General features: G+C 53.7%; 1 protein-coding gene across 1 annotated transcript; it reads left to right on the top strand.

Moving 5' to 3' along the window:
• Window positions 1-14,342: 14,342 nt before the first annotated feature.
• TUBB4B (tubulin beta 4B class IVb) lies at window positions 14,343-16,798 on the top strand. Its single transcript, XM_048822430.2, has 4 exons — window positions 14,343-14,492; window positions 14,615-14,723; window positions 14,818-14,928; window positions 15,565-16,798. Exons 1-4 carry the CDS (start codon window positions 14,436-14,438, stop codon window positions 16,623-16,625), a joined length of 1,338 nt encoding a protein of 445 aa, XP_048678387.1. The 5' UTR covers window positions 14,343-14,435; the 3' UTR covers window positions 16,626-16,798.
• The last annotated feature ends 505 nt before the right edge of the window (window positions 16,799-17,303 follow it).

Below are 17,303 nucleotides of genomic sequence, written 5' to 3'. Positions count from 1 at the left end.
AGCCCCACTGAATGTAAGTAAGGGGACAGTCCCCACACCTGGGTAGACACACAGACTCTCTGCCCCACCATTGTGAGTCAAGCCAGCCTGTCCCTGCGCTTTGGGCTGGGGCTGGCATGTGGCGTGAGCTCAGCACTGGGCTCAGTTCCTGGCTAGGCATTTACAAGAGTCCCCTTTTGCCAGGAGCCAGTTCCCTTCAAGCAGCTTCCTCTCTACCTAACATAGGGCTCCTGCTTCACCTTTGTTTCCTTCTTCAATTTCCCAGGCTTGTTTCTCATCCCTTCCCCAATTCTTTCAAACCCTCCCAAGAGGGAGAGTTAATTCTCTGTGTGTGACTGGCACTCTCCCCCAGCCAGTCAGGTTTGTGCAGATTAACAGGACAGTGGGGAGAAGGGGAAGGAGCTCTCCCATCAGCTCCAAGGGGACCCTGACGGGGCAGGGAGGGGCAGGGCTATGGGGGGCAGGGCACGGCAAGGGGCAAGACTGTGGGGAGCTGTTTGAGTGCAGGGCAGGGCTGTGGGAAGAGCTGTATTTGCAGGGACAGAGGGCTGTTGGGGTTCAAGGTGAGAAATGGGGCTCTGTGGGGTCTGTGTAGGGGGCTGGGGGAGGGAGCTGTGTCAGGAGAGCAGGAGGCTGTGTCAGGAGAGCAGGCTACAGGGCATGGCTGTAGGGGGCTCTGTTTGGAGGGCAGGGGGCTATGGTATGGAGAGTGGGGGGAGGGGGCAAGGCTGTGGGTGCCAGGCTGTATGGGGTCTTTGTGTAAGGGGGGAGGGCAGGGTGTAAGTGTGAAAGGGGGTCAATTTGTGAATTTGCCATGGTGCCAGTTAGATTTTAAAGCTGAAATCTAACAAACTAGGTTTGCCAATATACAATAGAATCCAATAGGATAACTCCTTTTATTGAGTCCCTGGAGAACTAGCTTATTAGTTTAATGCTGGGTTCTTTTCAGATCAACTTTTAACTTGAGCACCATTTATCAAATCAGGACACTGGGTTATTCTTAACCAATCAATAATTTATTAATTCACCCAGAACCACATCAACAGTTCGTGACTCAAACATAGACACACCCAATTGCATACGACACACACAATACAGACTTGCAAGCAATTATCACAGACTAGAGTGGAGACTCCGCAGTTATACCAAGGAACAATGCAAATCACCAACATTTCTTATTACATTTATTTACGATCAATTCTGAATTGTTTAGTACCTAACATTTACCAGACTTCCAAAGGTGCCCTTGTCTTTAAGGCATTTTGAAGAGTGTGGTTATTTCTTTTTCACTAGATTGGTCCAAAAGGGTCAAGATTAGAATATTAGAAGCAACTGCTTAAAACATTTCTTTTAAATCTCTCGTAGGCCAATTTGCTTAGACTTATAAAGCAGTTAAAATGTAAAATATGGTTATTTGAGGTCTTACTAGAGTGTGCAGATGCAGGAAGATAACCTCCAGTTATTTATGCTAAAGAACAGACGGGGAAATACAATCTTTGAAACGAAATCTCATTCTCTGAACTCTGGGATGGGGGAAGAGTACTTTCCACATGGCTAGTCCAGGCATTGATCTCACTTAGTTCTGCAGCTTCTTGTACTGGAATCAATCAATTCCCTTGAGCATAGCACATGGTGACCTCAGTTTATATCCCCTAGTTTCAGGGCTTGTTGGAGGGGGCCACCGTCTGATTCCTGTTGGATATGTACCAACCAACTGGGTCCTCAGATTTTAGCTTTGTTTCTGTGCAGCTTCCACTACTACCCAGTAGATGGCACTGGTGTATAACAAATGTGAAGTTTCAGAGTAACAGCCCTGTTAGTCTGTATTCACAAAAAGAACAGGAGGACTTGTGGCACCTTAGAGACTAACAAATTTATTTGAGCATAAGCTTTCGTGAGCTACAGCTCACTTCATCGGATGCATTCAATAGAAAATACAGTGGGGAGATTTATATACATAGTGAACATGAAACAATGGGTGTTACCATACACACTGTAACGAGAGTGATCACTTAAAGTGAGCTATTACCAGCACAAGAGCGGGGGCGGGGACTCCTTTTGTAGTGATCATCAAGGTGGGCCATTTCCAGCAGTTGACAAGAACGTCTGAGGAATGGGGGGAGGGGAAATAAAAATGGGGAAATAGTTTTACTTTGTGTAATGACCCATCCACTCCCAGTCACTATTCAAGCCTAAGTTAATTGTATCCAGTTTGCAAATTAATTCCAATTCAGCAGTCTCTCGTTGGAGTCTGTTTTTGAAGTTTTTTTGTTGAAGAATTGCAACTTTTAGGTCTGTAATTGAGTGACCAAAGAGATTGAAGTGTTCTCCAACTGGTTTTTGAATGTTATAATTCTTGACGTCTGATTTGTGTCCATTTATTCTTTTACGTAGAGACTGTCCAGTTTGACCAATGTACATGGCAGAGGGGCATTGCTGGCACATGATGGCATATATCACATTGGTAGACGTGCAGGTGAACGAGCCTCTGATAGTGTGGCTGATGTGATTAGGCCCTATAATGGTGTTCCCTGAATAGATATGTGGACAGAGTTGGCGATGGGCTTTGTTGCAAAGATAGGTTCCTGGGTTAGTGGTTCTGTTGTGTGGTGTGTGGTTGCTGGTGAGTATTTGCTTCAGGCTGGGGGGCTGTCTGTAAGCAAGGACTGGCCTGTCTCCCAAGATCTGTGAGAGTGATGGGTCATCCTTCAGGATAGGTTGTAGATCCTTGATGATGCGTTGGAGAGGTTTTAGTTGGGGGCTGAAGGTGATGGCTAGTGGCGTTCTGTTATTTTCTTTGTTGGGCCTGTCCTGTAGTAGGTGACTTCCGGGTACTCTTCTGGCTCTGTCAATCTGTTTCTTCACTTCAGCAGGTGGGTACTGTAGTTGTAAGAATGCTTGATAGAGATCTTGTAGGTGTTTGTCTCTGTCTGAGGGGTTGGAGCAAATGCAGTTGTATCGTAGACCTTGGCTGTAGACAATGGATCATGTGGTGTGGTCCTATGCCTCTTCGATGTGGATGGGACCCTGACCGCCCCTAGGCAGATGGATTCTCCTGCTTCCATTTTTGAAAAAATTGATGCTGCTTTGAAGGTGTATTCTTCTGCTGCTACCTTGGAAGGAAATCCTCTCTCTGCTCCTGAGACATCCCCAGCTGCACTGTGTACTACCACCACCATCACCGCTGCTGCTCCACAGAAGGTCTCTCGGACAGTGACTACGAAGAAGGTCCTAGGTGCCTCCAGGACATTGCAGAGCAGCAGCACGAAGGGGAAGATCGGTGGCTGCTCGAAGGACCCCCTCCGAGATGCTGTTCCAGGAAGATCCTGCATTTTGAGGCCAGCCTGTCGGGACATCACAACCAGAAGGAACATCCCCGCCGCTCCCCAGCAGCACAAGCCACCATGGGTAAGCCCCCCCCACCTTACAGCAGCTGCCAAGCGAGAGGCCCCCCGCTCTCCAGCAACACCAGCCGCCATTGGAGAGCCCCCCCACTCTGCAGCTGCAAGATGCTCTCAGGTGACCACCTCCCACCCCTGCAGCTGCCCAGGTCCCTGACGCTGGTGGTGCTCTTCACACCATCAAGAGAGGAATCTCCATAGACGGGACCAGCATCTCTCCAGAGACCACCCAGAGGGTCACCAGCGCCTCGCCAGATGCCTGCCCAGCCTCAGAAACCACCCAGAGGGACCCCAGGTCCCTGCCAGATGACCGCCCAGCCGGACGTCTCGACCCCAACCGCCCACATCAGGATAAACCAGCCAGCGATACCGCTGATGCTGCTGGAACCCCCCTGCTGCAAGGTAATGAGGACACCGTCTACCTGCAGTACCCCCTCACTGCGGACATGCTCATCTACCCCATCTGTTCTCCGCCCCGAAGCTTCCACCTCCTCGGTGGCATCACCAGGCATCTGAAGAGATGCCACAGCAAGCGGGTTGCCTTCAGCTGTGCCCTCTGCAGCCTGCCCTTTGAGACACAGAAGCAATGCAAGACGCACCAAGTCACCTGCAGGAAACGCCTCAAGGGAACAACACAGTCTCCTGCCCGGCTCCCAGCCCTCCTGCTGAGCGCCGGCCTGCTGCTCCTGAGCCTCAACAAAGAAAAGCGATTGTGCAAGCTGCCATCAAGAAGCCTGCCCCCATCATCAGGCCAGCGCAACGGGGTGCTGCGATCAAGAAGGTACCTGCTGCCGCGGGGAACATCACCCAGGTCCTCGCCAGCAGGAAGCCCGTCTCACCCTCTCATGTCACGAAGCAAATCTGGATAGCTCACTGGTTTGAGCATTGGCCTGCTAAACCCAGGGTTGTGAGTTCAATCCTTGAGTGGGCCGTTTAGGGATCAGAGGATTGGTCCTGCTTTGAGCAGGGGGTTGGACTAGATGACCTCCTGAGGTCCCTTCCAACCCTGAGATTCTGTGATTCTGTGATTCCATACTGAGATGATTCAGTACTACCTTGCCCCCTGCCCAGCACGTCCCCATCCCCAGAAGGATCAGTGCCCCACCACGCATAGCTGCTCGAGATCCTGTTGCCAGAAGAGCCAGTGCCGCCCCTCAGACCGCCCTGCGAACTCCAGCAGTCAGAGGAGCCAGTGCCAAGCCTCAGACCGCCCTGCGAGCTCCAGACGTTACTGGAGGAACCAGCCCTGCAGCCACAGCAAAACACCGGGCCTTCATCGCCAGATGGCCCAGCACGGCCCCCAGGTCCATTCTGCGGGATACTGCCTATGGGAGATCTCACGCTTCAGCAGCAACTGCCCAGGCAGCAGCCACTCCTAGAAGGACCAGCGGTGTCCCAGCAAACCCCCGAGCCAGACCGCGTCTCTCCGACCACTAGCAATGCCAGCATCCCGCCAGAGATCCTGCCCCAGCACCCAACCGAAGGGAATCCTGACCCACGAGATAGACAGCAGGCCAACCATGCAGGCTTTGAGCCTGCACCAGACGAGGTCCAGGACCATGAGGGCCAGCAGCCGATGGTGAGGGCTGCCACTCCGTGGCAGACTGCCTGAACCGAGGAGCTACAAGCGACAGCTTCCTTTGACGACTTCGACTTCCTCGTAGACAGGCTTGTTAGGATATAGATATTCAGGCCTGTCTGCAAAGGCCTGTACTTTAAGAATTTAGGTGTATTCTTATCACTTGGCTAGTTCCAGAGGTATAAAAGAAAGAATCAAAACCACTGTCTGCCAGTGTAAGGGCCTTCTCTTACTGTGACAGTTTGTGGCCCTGTGCTTAGGCTCAGGCCTTTGGCTAAGCAGCAGAGGCAGCCATAAGCTGGGAAGCGAACGGTCACATCCTCACATTCCAAACTAGTCACATTGAAATAAGGTGCTATTGGGCTGTTAGGCACTATCAGGACAGGATTGTATTCCTATCACCTCCAGAGAAAGGGAAGTGCCTAGAAAATGTAAAAGGAAACTTAGTTTGATGGCATCCTGTCTGGCAAGAACTCACTTATCAATAGCTGGGATGTGAAATCCTCACTTCTGTGTTGTCTTGTCATTGTAGTTCCCACTTTGCTATTGTTTGTCTGTATAATCTCTGTCTGGTTCTGTGATTGTTCCTGTCTGCTGTATAATTAATTTTGCTGGGTGTAAACTAATTAAGGTGGTGGGATATAATTGGTTACATAATCATGTTACAATATGTTAGGATTGGTTAGTTAAATTTCAGGAAAATGATTGGTTAAGGTATAGCTAAGCAGAACTCAAGTTTTACTATATAATCTGTAGTCAATGAGGAAGTGACAGGGTGTGGGTGGGGGTGGGCATGGGCATGTGGGTGTGGGAAATGGGAGCAGGGAATGGGAGTAAGAAAATTGGAATCATGTTTTGCTAAAGGGGGAAATGGGAACAGGGAATGGGAGTAAGGAAGTTGGAATCATGTTTGGCTAAGGGTAGGAATGGGAACAGGGACACAGGTGTAAGGCTCTGTGGTGTCAGAACTGGGAAGGAGGATACTAAGGAAGGAAACTGGAATCATGCTTGCTGGAAGTTCACCCCAATAAACATTGAATTGTTTGCACCTTTGGACTTCGGGTATTGTTGCTCTCTATTCATGCGAGAAGGACCAGGGAAGTAAGTGGGTGAAGGAATAAGCCCCCTAACAAGGCTCACCCAAGAACTGTCTGCGGAAACCGCTCCCAGGAGAAGTTCCAACCAGGAGAACGCCCCGCCTGCCCACAGAACGCCTGCTCCAAACCTCAACACCACCACCAGGGGAGCCAGAAGTAGAGACGCCAGCCACCGCTACGATCCAGCAGCAGCTTCAAGGATCCAAAAGCTGTACCGGGCAAACAGCTCCAAAGCCACGAGGGAGATCCTCGACGGGCCCTTGCCATACTGCACGATCCCAGCTGAGCGTCTCTACAGCTACTTCAAGGATGTATTCGACCGCACAGCCCAGAATGACACGCAGCGCCCAGAGTGCCTCCGCCCCCTGCCCCGTGTTGACGAAGCAGGTGTCCTGGAAACTGACTATACACCCAAGGAAGTGATGGCCAGACTCTCAAAAACAAAAAACACAGTTCCTCGGAAAGACGGCATCCCCTACAGCCTCCTGAAAAAGTGAGATCCCAGCTGCCTGGTCCTTGCCACACTCTTCAACCAGTGCAAGCGATTCTGCCGGCCTCCCAGCTCCTGGAAAAAGGCCATGATGGTACTGGTGTACAAGAAGGGTGAACGGGATGACCCCAGCAACTGGAGGCCCATCTCCCTCTGCTCCACGATGTACAAGCTCTATGCCAGCTGCCTGGCGACGAGGATCACGGAGTGGTCGGAGAGCGGGGGAGCCATCCGCTCCACCCAGAAAGGCTTCATGTCCTGTGAGGGCTGCTATGAACACAGGACATGATGGTTTGTCCTTCAAACCACCATTGAAACGGCCAGAAGGGCGCGGAGGCAGTGCACGGTAGCATGGCTCGACCTGGCTAACGCCTTTGGGTCCATGCCCCACTACCACATCTTTGCTACGCTCCAGGAGTTTGGGATGCCAGAGAACTTCCTCCGTGTGATCCGAGAGGTGTACGAGGGATGCAGCACCACGATTCGCTCGGTCAAAGGGAGACCGCCGAGATCCCGATCCGGAGTGGAGTTAAGCAGGGCTGTCCCCTCAGTCCCATTATCTTTAACCTTGCCATGGAGCCGTTGCTGCGAGCGATCTCCAATGGCGCAGATGGCTTCAACCTCCACGGTGAGAGGGTGAGCGTCCTGGCTTATGGAGATGACCTGGTCCTGACCGCAGATGACCAGAGAACCTCCAACGTATGCTAGATGCCATCAGTTGAGCTCCCGATTGGATGGGGCTCCGCTTCAATGCAAAGAAGTGTGCATCTCTCCACATCGATGGCAGCAAAAGGGACTTGGTGCAGACGACAAGGTTCCAGATCCAGGGCGAGCCCGTCATCCCCCTGGCAGAGGGGCAGGCGTACCGGCACCTCGGCACGCCGATGGGTTTCCGTGTCCGGCAGACACCCAAGGACACCATCCAGGAGATCTTGCAGAATGCCGCCAAGATCGACGCCTGCCTGCTAGCACCATGGCAGAAGATAAACGCCCTGAACACCTTCCCGATTCCCTGCATCTCCTTTGTCCTAAGGGGATCTGCGGTGGCGAAGGTACCCCTCAACAAGGCAGACAAGATCGTCCGGCAGCTGGTGAAGAAGTGGCTGTTCCTTCCCCAGACAGCCAGCAACGAGCTGGTCTATATCGCCCACAGGCATGGCGGTTCCAATGTCCCCCGCATGGGTGACCTGTTTGACATTGCGGTGATCACCCACGCCTTCCGCCTGCTGACATGTCCCGAAGCCATGGTAAGGAACATCGCAGCAAACGCCCTCCATGATGCAACAAAGAAGCGGATTGGCAGAGTCCCCTCCAACCAAGACATCACCAGCTTCTTGAGTGGTTCCCTGGATGGCGAATTCGGACGGGACGGTGGTGACATCGCTTCACTCTGGTCCCGCACTCGCAATGCCACGCGCCGCCTGGGGAAGCACATTGGCTGCCGCTGGGAGTGGTGCAAGGAGCTCCAGGAGCTGGGAGTCCTGGTGCCGCAGATCAGGTCCGACGACAACACCATCGTCACCACGAGCACCAGAGGCATGCTGGAGAGGACCCTGAAGGCGGCCATCCACTCGCTGTACATGGAAACCCTGAAGCGTAAACCGGACCAGGGTAAAGCCTTCGAACTGACCAGCAAATGGGATGCCAGCAACCACTTCCTCGCTGGGGGCGGCTTCACCCGTTTTGCCGACTGGCGGTTCATCCACCGCGCCCGGCTCAACTGCGTCCCGCTCAACGGAGCCGTCCGCCACGGGAACCGAGACAAGCGTTGCAGAAAGTGCAGCTATTCCAAAGAGACCCTGCCCCACGTCCTGTGCAGTTGCAAGCCCCACTCCAGAGCCTGGCAGCTGCACCACAATGCCATCCAGAACCGCCTCGTGAAAGCCATCGCACCGTGCCTGGGGGAGGTCGCCGTGAACTGCGCCATCCCCGGTACTGACAGCCAGTTGTGACCTGATGTGGTAGTCACCGATGAGGCCCAGAAAAAGATCATCCTCGTTGACATCATGGTCTCCTTTGAGAACAGGACCCTGGCCTTCCGCGAATCCCGAGCTCATAAACTGGAAAAATACGCCCCCCTGGCTGACACCCTGAGAGCGAAGGGCTACGAGATGCAGATGGATGCCCTGATCATCGGAGTCTTGGGCGCTTGGGACCCCTGCAACGAGCGTGTGCTGCAGACCTGTGGGATTGGTTGACGCTATGCATGGTTCATGCGGCGCCTCATGGTCTCGGACACCATCCGATGGTCCAGGGACATCTACATCGAACACATCACTGGCCACCGACAGCTACAGGAGATGTGAGCCGGTACGACATCGTGCATGAACTATGGGAAAGGGACTGAGAGACTTTTTTCCATTGGACCATATGAACTGGAACCATAAACTCACTGAACATTAAATCCCACCAAATGAGGGCAGATCCATCCTCACCATGGTATCCACTCATTATACTCCACACCTGAACACAGCCATTACATGGACAACATACCCCCATAGCTCAATGTCTGTACTTTGACCTGTTAAACTTTTACCCCCAATCGGGAAGATTGCAGATTATGTATTCCTTACGCCACCCACTCCTAAATCGAATTTCGCACCCCTTGATAATCTGTACCTTATTCCCTGAAAACCAGAAACTTTTATGCCTAAACTCTGTACCATTTTCTTTTTACTTCAGCATTATCTTAATAAACTTAGAGCTTGGCTGTAGACAATGGATTGTGTGGTGTGGTCTGGATGGCCTCCAGCTAATTTGCAAACTGGATACAATTAATTTAGGCTTAAATAGAGACTGGGAGTGGATGGGTCATTACACAAAGTAAAACTATTTCCCCATGTTTATTCTCCCCCCCCCCACTGTTCCTCAGATGTTCTTGTCAACTGCTGGAAATGGCCCACCTTGATTATCACTACAAAAGGTGTCTTCCCCCCGCCTGCTGGTAATAGCTCACCTTAAGTGATCACTCTCCTTACAGTATGGTATGGTATGGTAACACCCATTGTTTCATGTTCTCTATGTATATAAATCTCCCCACTGTATTTTCCACTGAATGCATCCGATGAAGTGAGCTGTAGGTCATGAAAGCTTATGCTCAAATAAATTTGTTAGTCTCTAAGATGCCACAAGTACTCCTTTTCTTTTAACAAATGTGAAAGGTGTATACCCCTTTCTTATCCAAGGCTTTTTTAAAGTTTGATTTATTTCAAGGATTGTACTTCCTTATGTGCCCCTACTATCAATTGGGATCCCTTTTTTTAGACATGTAAGTATTGTTTAAAAAGTTAATCATTTAAATGATTAAAAATATATAGTTTAATTGGTTAACCAATTAAAGGGAGAGGGGCTGGGGCTGGGCTGGCTGGCAGGGCTGGGGTCAGCTGGCTGGCCTGTCCGGGGTTGGGGTCAGCTGGCCAGCCTGGGGTTGCTCTGGCGGTCCCCAAGGCTGGGGGTTAATGGTTAAGGTGGGCTAACCGGCAAGACTAATGCTTACTAGTTAACCAGTTAACTGTTTAATATTTTACATACCTACCTCCTTTCAGCAATTTCTCTTAATATCCCAGTGTTATACACAGGTTTATATCAACATTTCTTTTTCCTTGTGCCAGACAATTACGATTACTTCTACAGTGGAGTGATTATTTTACAATATAAACCAACAAAATCCTTATAGTCTTCTATATTTGGAGGACATACTCTATATGTTCTTTGAAAGCACTTCATATTAGTTAGGACCTAAAACAGAACAAGAGACATTTTCCACATATAGAAGGATGTGAATCTGACTTTCAAGGCAAACAAATGTGCAGATTCTAATTTAGGGTGAAAGACAGATTATTCAAGGTATATTTGATTTATAAGGAAACAATGTATAGTTTATAATTTGGTGTGAAAGCCTGTGGTTTAGATTTCTTCAGGTAATGGTTTGCCTAATTTGACCTTCAATCTTACAACCACATTTCTTATTTGTTTAACTTGCAGCTTTCCCACTCATCTCTTCTTGATTCACCCACTCAACTCCACTTTGCAACGGAAAACAGGGTGTGACTTGTTTGGTAACTCGGAGTCTTTTAGAGAGGTTGGGAGAGAAAAAATGTGTATATGTATGTAAATGAGAGACCCTTGCCTTGCTGATCCTCTCTTGAACTAAAGAAACTGGCTAAATGAAGGTAACACCCAACTTTGGCTGATCTGTATGGGTTTTTAGTCAAAATGCCTCACATGATATGGACCATTTTCTTATTGTTTTCATAGGTGGATCCTATTATGGGATAAACAGAGGTGGATAGTTTTTCTAAGGGCAGGTCTACCCTTAAAACACTGCATCACTGCCATAGCGCTTTAATGAAGATGTTCTACAACTACGGGAGTTAAGCTACCTCCTCGAGAGGCGGTAGCTATGTTGATGGGAGAAGCTCTCCTACTGACATAGCACTGTCTATACCAGGGGTTAGGTCAGTATAACCTCAGCGGTGTGGATTTTTCACACCGCTGAGCAACGTAGTTATATTGATGTAAGTGTGTAGACCAGACCTATTTTCTGAGGGCCAGATTGAATCATTAATCAATCATTCAAGGCATATCAGTCCCATATATCGCTTACAAAAGAGGGTGTGGGGCTTTGGGAGGAGTTCTATGTTGGGGAGAGGTCTATGAGGGGATGGCAGCAGGGTGAGGTATGTGGGGGATGTGGGAGAAGCTGTATTTGGGAGGCAGGCAGGGGGCTGTGGGAAGGAGGGTGGGGATAAGTCCGTGAGGAGCTCTGTTTTGGGGGCAGGATAAGACACAGGGCTGTGGGGGGCTTTGTTAGGGCAGGAGTGGGGGGCAGGGTGAGGGGTTGTGTTGGGGACAGGGCTATGGGGGGATCTGGCAGTGGGCAGTGGCTGGTGTGGGGAAGGGTTAGGGTGGGGCTGTGTTGGGGAAAGTGGCTGATGGGGGCGGATCCTGTGAAGGGACAGGGGAGCAGTAGTTGTGGGGGGCAGGGTGTGTGGAAGGTGATAGTGGGGCTCCGTTGGGACAGGGGTGTGGGGGTCAGGGTCTCTGTTGAGGGCAGAGGCTGTGGGGTGATCTGTTGAAGGAAGACTGAAGCTGGTGGGGGCCAGGGTGAATGGTGGGGATGAGGGGGGCTCTGTTGGGGGTCAGGTGGCTCTGTTGGGGAAAAGGGGTGGGGGCAGGGTAATGGGCTCTGGGGGGGCAAGGGCTGTGCAGGGCTCTGTGGGGGAAGTGAAGCTGTGGAAGACAGGGTGAAGGTGGGGCTGAGGGGGGCTCTGTTGGGGAAGGGGTGTGGGGACAGGGTGATGGGCTCTGTGGGGGACTGAAGCTGGTGGGGGGCAGGGGCTGTGCAGGGCTGTGGGCTGACAGGGTGAAGGCAGAGTTGTGGGGCCCTGTTGGGGGGCAGGGGCTTGTGGGGGGCAGTGCAGTGACAGGGTGAAGGACGGGTTGTGGGGGTCTTTTGGGGGGCAGGGTGATAGGCTCTGTGGGGGGAGTGGAGCTGGTGGAGGGCGGGGTGAAGATGGGGCTGAGGGGAGCTCTGTTGGGGGCAGGGGCTCTGTGGGGTGACAGGGTGGAGGGCGGGGTTGCGGGGGGCTCTGTTGGGGGGCAGGGGCTGTGGGGTGACAGGGTGGAGGGCGGGGTTGCGGCGGGCTCTGTTGGGGGGCGGGGGCTGTGGGGTGATAGGGTGGAGGGCGGGGTTGCGGGGGGCTCTGTTGGGGGGCGGGGGCTCTGTGGGGTGACAGGGTGGAGGACGGGGTTGCGGGGGGCTCTGTTGGGGGGCGGGGGCTCTGTGGGGTGACAGGGTGGAGGGCGGGGTTGCGGGGGGCTCTGTTGGGGGGCAGGGGCTGTGGGGTGACAGGGTGAAGGGCGGGGTTGCGGGGGGCTCTGTTGGGCGGCAGGGGCTGTGGGGTGACAGGGTGGAGGGCGGGGTTGCGGGGGGCTCTGTTGGGGGGCGGGGGCTCTGTGGGGTGACGGTGGAGGGCGGGGTTGCGGGGGGCTCTGTTGGGGGGCGGGGGCTCTGTGGGGTGACAGGGTGGAGGGCGGGGTTGCGGGGGGCTCTGTTGGGGGGCGGGGGCTGTGGGGTGACAGGGTGGAGGGCGGGGTTGCGGGGGGCTCTGTTGGGGGGCGGGGGCTGTGGGGTGACAGGGTGGAGGGCGGGGTTGCGGGGGGCGCTGTTGGGGGGCGGGGGCTCTGTGGGGTGACAGGGTGGAGGGCGGGGTTGCGGGGGGCTCTGTTGGGGGGCGGGGGCTCTGTGGGGTGACAGGGTGGAGGGCGGGGTTGCGGGGGGCTCTGTTGGGGGGCGGGGGCTCTGTGGGGTGACAGGGTGGAGGGCGGGGTTGCGGGGGGCTCTGTTGGGGGGCGGGGGCTCTGTGGGGTGACAGGGTGGAGGGCGGGGTTGCGGGGGGCTCTGTTGGGGGGCGGGGGCTGTGGGGTGACAGGGTGGAGGGCGGGGTTGCGGGGGGCTCTGTTGGGGGGCGGGGGCTGTGGGGTGACAGGGTGGGGGGCGGGGTTGCGGGGGGCTCTGTTGGGGGGCGGGGGCTCTGTGGGGTGACAGGGTGGAGGGCGGGGTTGCGGGGGGCTCTGTTGGGGGAGGGGGCTCTGTGGGGTGACAGGGTGGAGGGCGGGGTTGCGGGGGGCGCTGTTGGGGGGCAGAGGCTGTGGGGTGACAGGGTGGAGGGCGGGGTTGCGGGGGGCGCTGTTGGGGGGCGGGGGCTCTGTGGGGTGACAGGGTGGAGGGCGGGGTTGCGGGGGGCTCTGTTGGGGGCGGGGGCTCTGTGGGGTGACAGGGTGGAGGGCGGGGTTGCGGGGGGCGCTGTTGGGGGGCGGGGGCTGTGGGGTGACAGGGTGGAGGGCGGGGTTGCGGGGGGCTCTGTTGGGGGGCGGGGGCTCTGTGGGGTGACAGGGTGGAGGGCGGGGTTGCGGGGGGGTCTGTTGGGGGGCGGGGGCTGTGGGGTGACAGGGTGGAGGGCGGGGTTGCGGGGGGCTCTGTTGGGGGGCGGGGGCTCTGTGGGGTGACAGGGTGGAGGGCGGGGTTGCGGGGGGCTCTGTTGGGGGGCGGGGGCTCTGTGGGGTGACAGGGTGGAGGGCGGGGTTGCGGGGGGCTCTGTTGGGGGGCGGGGGCTCTGTGGGGTGACAGGGTGGAGGGCGGGGTTGCGGGGGGCGCTGTTGGGGGGCGGGGTCTCTGTGGGGTGACAGGGTGGAGGGCGGGGGCTGGGCAAGGGCTTGCGCTGTTTACATTCAGCTGCTTCCAGGGTAACCGCTGCCTCCGCGTCCCCTGCAACCTGGCGACGAAAGAAAACTTCCCTTTACGGCCACAACGCAGCGCTCCCAGGCAGCCCGTGCTCCGTAACTCACCCGCTACGCCCTGTAACCTACGTAAATAACTTCAGGAATTCGCTTCCCCTCCCCTCGCAAACCACCACCTAGCTCCTGCTGGGGCTTAACAGCGGTTACCAAGACAACTTCGTTTTCATCTAATCAGTGTGACATGAGTTCATTGCTAAGGGAAACAGCCAATCACTCACCATATCAATCATTCAATCGAGCCAATGAGGAGAGTCCTGAGGAGGGAGATTGCTAATTGTGACGTCAGGTAGTTGAACAGTCTGACCAATAGAGAGCGGACTGGAATTGGGCGGGATTAGCAATTTGAGCGACAGCGTTTTAACCGACAGGCGAGGTCTTATTTTGCTGAGCCTCGTTCTGAGCGGCCATTAGCGGCTGTCGGCAGGGGCTGTGGGCGGGGGCAGGCGCGGTGCGCGCGCAATCCGTTGGTATATAAGCGGTGGCGGTTGGCCGCTGTGACGCAGCTACTGTGCAGATTGCTGCGTGACTGTTGCCGTTGAAGGGTGTTGGGTGCCGCCGCCGCCGCCATGAGGGAGATCGTGCACCTGCAGGCCGGGCAATGCGGGAACCAGATCGGGGCCAAGGTCAGTTCTGTCGCTGCCCCCGCGGCGGGCTGGGGGGTTGGTCCGGCCCCGCCGGGGAGGAACGGCTGCCGCAGGGTGGGGGAGGGTTGCCCCGCCCCGCCTGACCCGTGCGTCTGTTGCAGTTCTGGGAGGTGATCAGCGACGAGCACGGCATCGACCCCACCGGCACCTACCACGGCGACAGCGACCTGCAGCTGGAGCGCATCAATGTCTACTACAACGAGGCCACAGGTAGGGCTCGGCCCGGCTCCCGCCGCCCCCCCCCCCACCGCCACCGCCCCTCCCGCCCGGCGGCCCCGCGCTCACGCGCTTCCCTCTCTTGCAGGTGGCAAGTACGTGCCGCGCGCGGTGCTGGTGGACCTGGAGCCGGGCACGATGGACTCGGTGCGCTCCGGGCCTTTCGGGCAGATCTTCCGGCCCGACAACTTCGTCTTCGGTAAGGCGGGGGCCGGCGCGGGCCGGGCCGGCGGCGGGTCTGCCCGCGGGACGGGGGCCGCGAGGGGGAGGGCGGCACTGGCAGCAGCGCGGTAAACGGTCCAGCATCCGCCTTCAGCTGGAGCTGGTCGCGGGCAGATAAAGGGGAAGTTCTGAGCGCACCTCAGATAAGCGAGTTCAGGCTGCACCGGTTAGTGCAGGGAGCAAAAGTTAATGTGGGGGGGCGCAAAGCGGACCCTTTTGAATGCTAACACTAAGTTGAAAGTAAAGTAGTATGAAATATCTTTTTTAAAATACTTGAGTGGCATCTTGTACCTGGGTTGCAGTGAGAGCAAGTACTTTAGGGGGGAGGGATTGCTCAGTGGTTTGAGCATTGGTCCCCCAAACCTAGGGTTATGAGCTATTGTGAGGGGGCCATTTAGGGATCTGGGGCAAAAATTGGGGATTGGCCCTGCTTTGAGCAGGGGGCTGGACTAGATGACCTCCTGAGGTCCCTTCCAACCCTGATATTCTGTGAATCATGGGTGGGGTGTGGGGGCTTCCCCTGGTTATGCAATCATTTGGGGCTCATCCTTCATTTTGCTTGCAAGCAAATGGCTTGCTGTGTTAATCTGAAGTGAAAATGGCTGTTTTCCAGGTCAGAGTGGAGCAGGAAACAACTGGGCAAAGGGCCACTACACAGAAGGTGCAGAATTGGTTGACTCTGTGTTAGATGTTGTAAGGAAAGAAGCAGAAAGCTGTGATTGTCTTCAGGGCTTTCAGCTTACCCACTCTCTTGGTGGTGGCACTGGCTCTGGCATGGGCACCCTCTTAATCAGCAAGATTCGTGAAGAGTATCCTGACAGGATCATGAACACTTTCAGTGTTGTGCCATCTCCTAAAGTATCGGACACTGTAGTGGAGCCCTACAATGCCACTCTTTCTGTACATCAGCTTGTAGAGAACACAGATGAAACTTATTGTATTGATAACGAAGCACTATATGACATCTGTTTCAGAACCTTGAAGTTAACTACTCCAACATATGGTGATCTGAACCATTTGGTGTCAGCAACCATGAGTGGAGTTACCACCTGCTTGCGTTTTCCAGGTCAGCTTAATGCTGACTTGCGTAAACTAGCAGTTAACATGGTTCCTTTCCCCCGTTTGCACTTTTTTATGCCTGGCTTTGCTCCACTCACCAGCCGTGGGAGCCAACAATATCGTGCTTTAACTGTACCAGAGCTCACACAGCAGATGTTTGATGCAAAGAACATGATGGCTGCCTGTGACCCACGTCATGGCCGCTATCTCACAGTAGCTGCAGTTTTTAGAGGCCGCATGTCAATGAAAGAGGTGGATGAACAAATGCTTAATGTACAAAACAAGAACAGCAGCTACTTTGTTGAATGGATTCCCAATAATGTTAAAACTGCTGTCTGTGATATCCCACCCCGGGGCCTGAAAATGTCTGCTACATTCATTGGTAACAGTACAGCTATCCAGGAGTTATTTAAGCGCATTTCTGAGCAATTCACTGCTATGTTTCGCCGAAAGGCTTTCTTGCATTGGTATACTGGAGAGGGCATGGATGAGATGGAGTTCACTGAAGCTGAGAGCAATATGAATGACTTGGTATCTGAGTATCAGCAGTACCAGGATGCCACAGCTGAGGAGGAGGGGGAGTTTGAGGAGGAAGCTGAGGAAGAGGCAGCATAAAACCTGTGCAGTAGCTACTCCTGTAAATTATGTTTAAAGCTGTATGAACTCCCTTCTCATTCAGAAACTTGTCTTTATTCATGTCTTTACTGTGTACCTTCCACTTCTGTTTCCTGATGACTTCATGTCAAATGCTGTACAGACACCACAATTAAAGCATTTTTCACAGCGCAGAGTTTTGTGTCTGCCCTTTCTGGTAGGCTTTCCGGGTATTGTTCCCAAATGTTAAGGCATAGCTGTGTCTGAAGGCTGGAAAACAAAATATCGTAGTTTATTTTTGCATAAGTACTTACCTATTTTGCTCTTAATTTTAGTTGGAGAAAATACAGAACAAAAATAGTTTTACATGTACTACTGTGGGTAAGACTCAAATAAGGATGTCTACTTGCAATGTCCACTTGGACTGAAATAAGACTACTCTGCCAGAGGTATGGAGTAGTTGTGCATCTAGTGACCTGAAATGCATAATTATAAATAAACTTTCCATGTGTTAGTTTAGAGAGAACTTACTAAATACCTCTATTGAATACTCTATGCTGTAAATGTTTGCAGCGTAAATAGTGGATGGCTTCAAAAGACTAGGTTTGTACTCCACTTGTGTTGTCCCAGCTCAGTGAAATGCAAGGACTTTGTATTTTAAAAAAATTTAACTTGCTTTCAAAAACACCACCGCTTCAA

This window comes from Caretta caretta, chromosome 16 (assembly GCF_965140235.1).
Source record: "Caretta caretta isolate rCarCar2 chromosome 16, rCarCar1.hap1, whole genome shotgun sequence".
Taxonomy (NCBI): Eukaryota; Metazoa; Chordata; order Testudines; family Cheloniidae; genus Caretta; species Caretta caretta.
The sequence above is the reverse complement of the archived record's forward strand: the minus strand, read 5'-3'. Positions and strand labels throughout refer to the sequence as shown.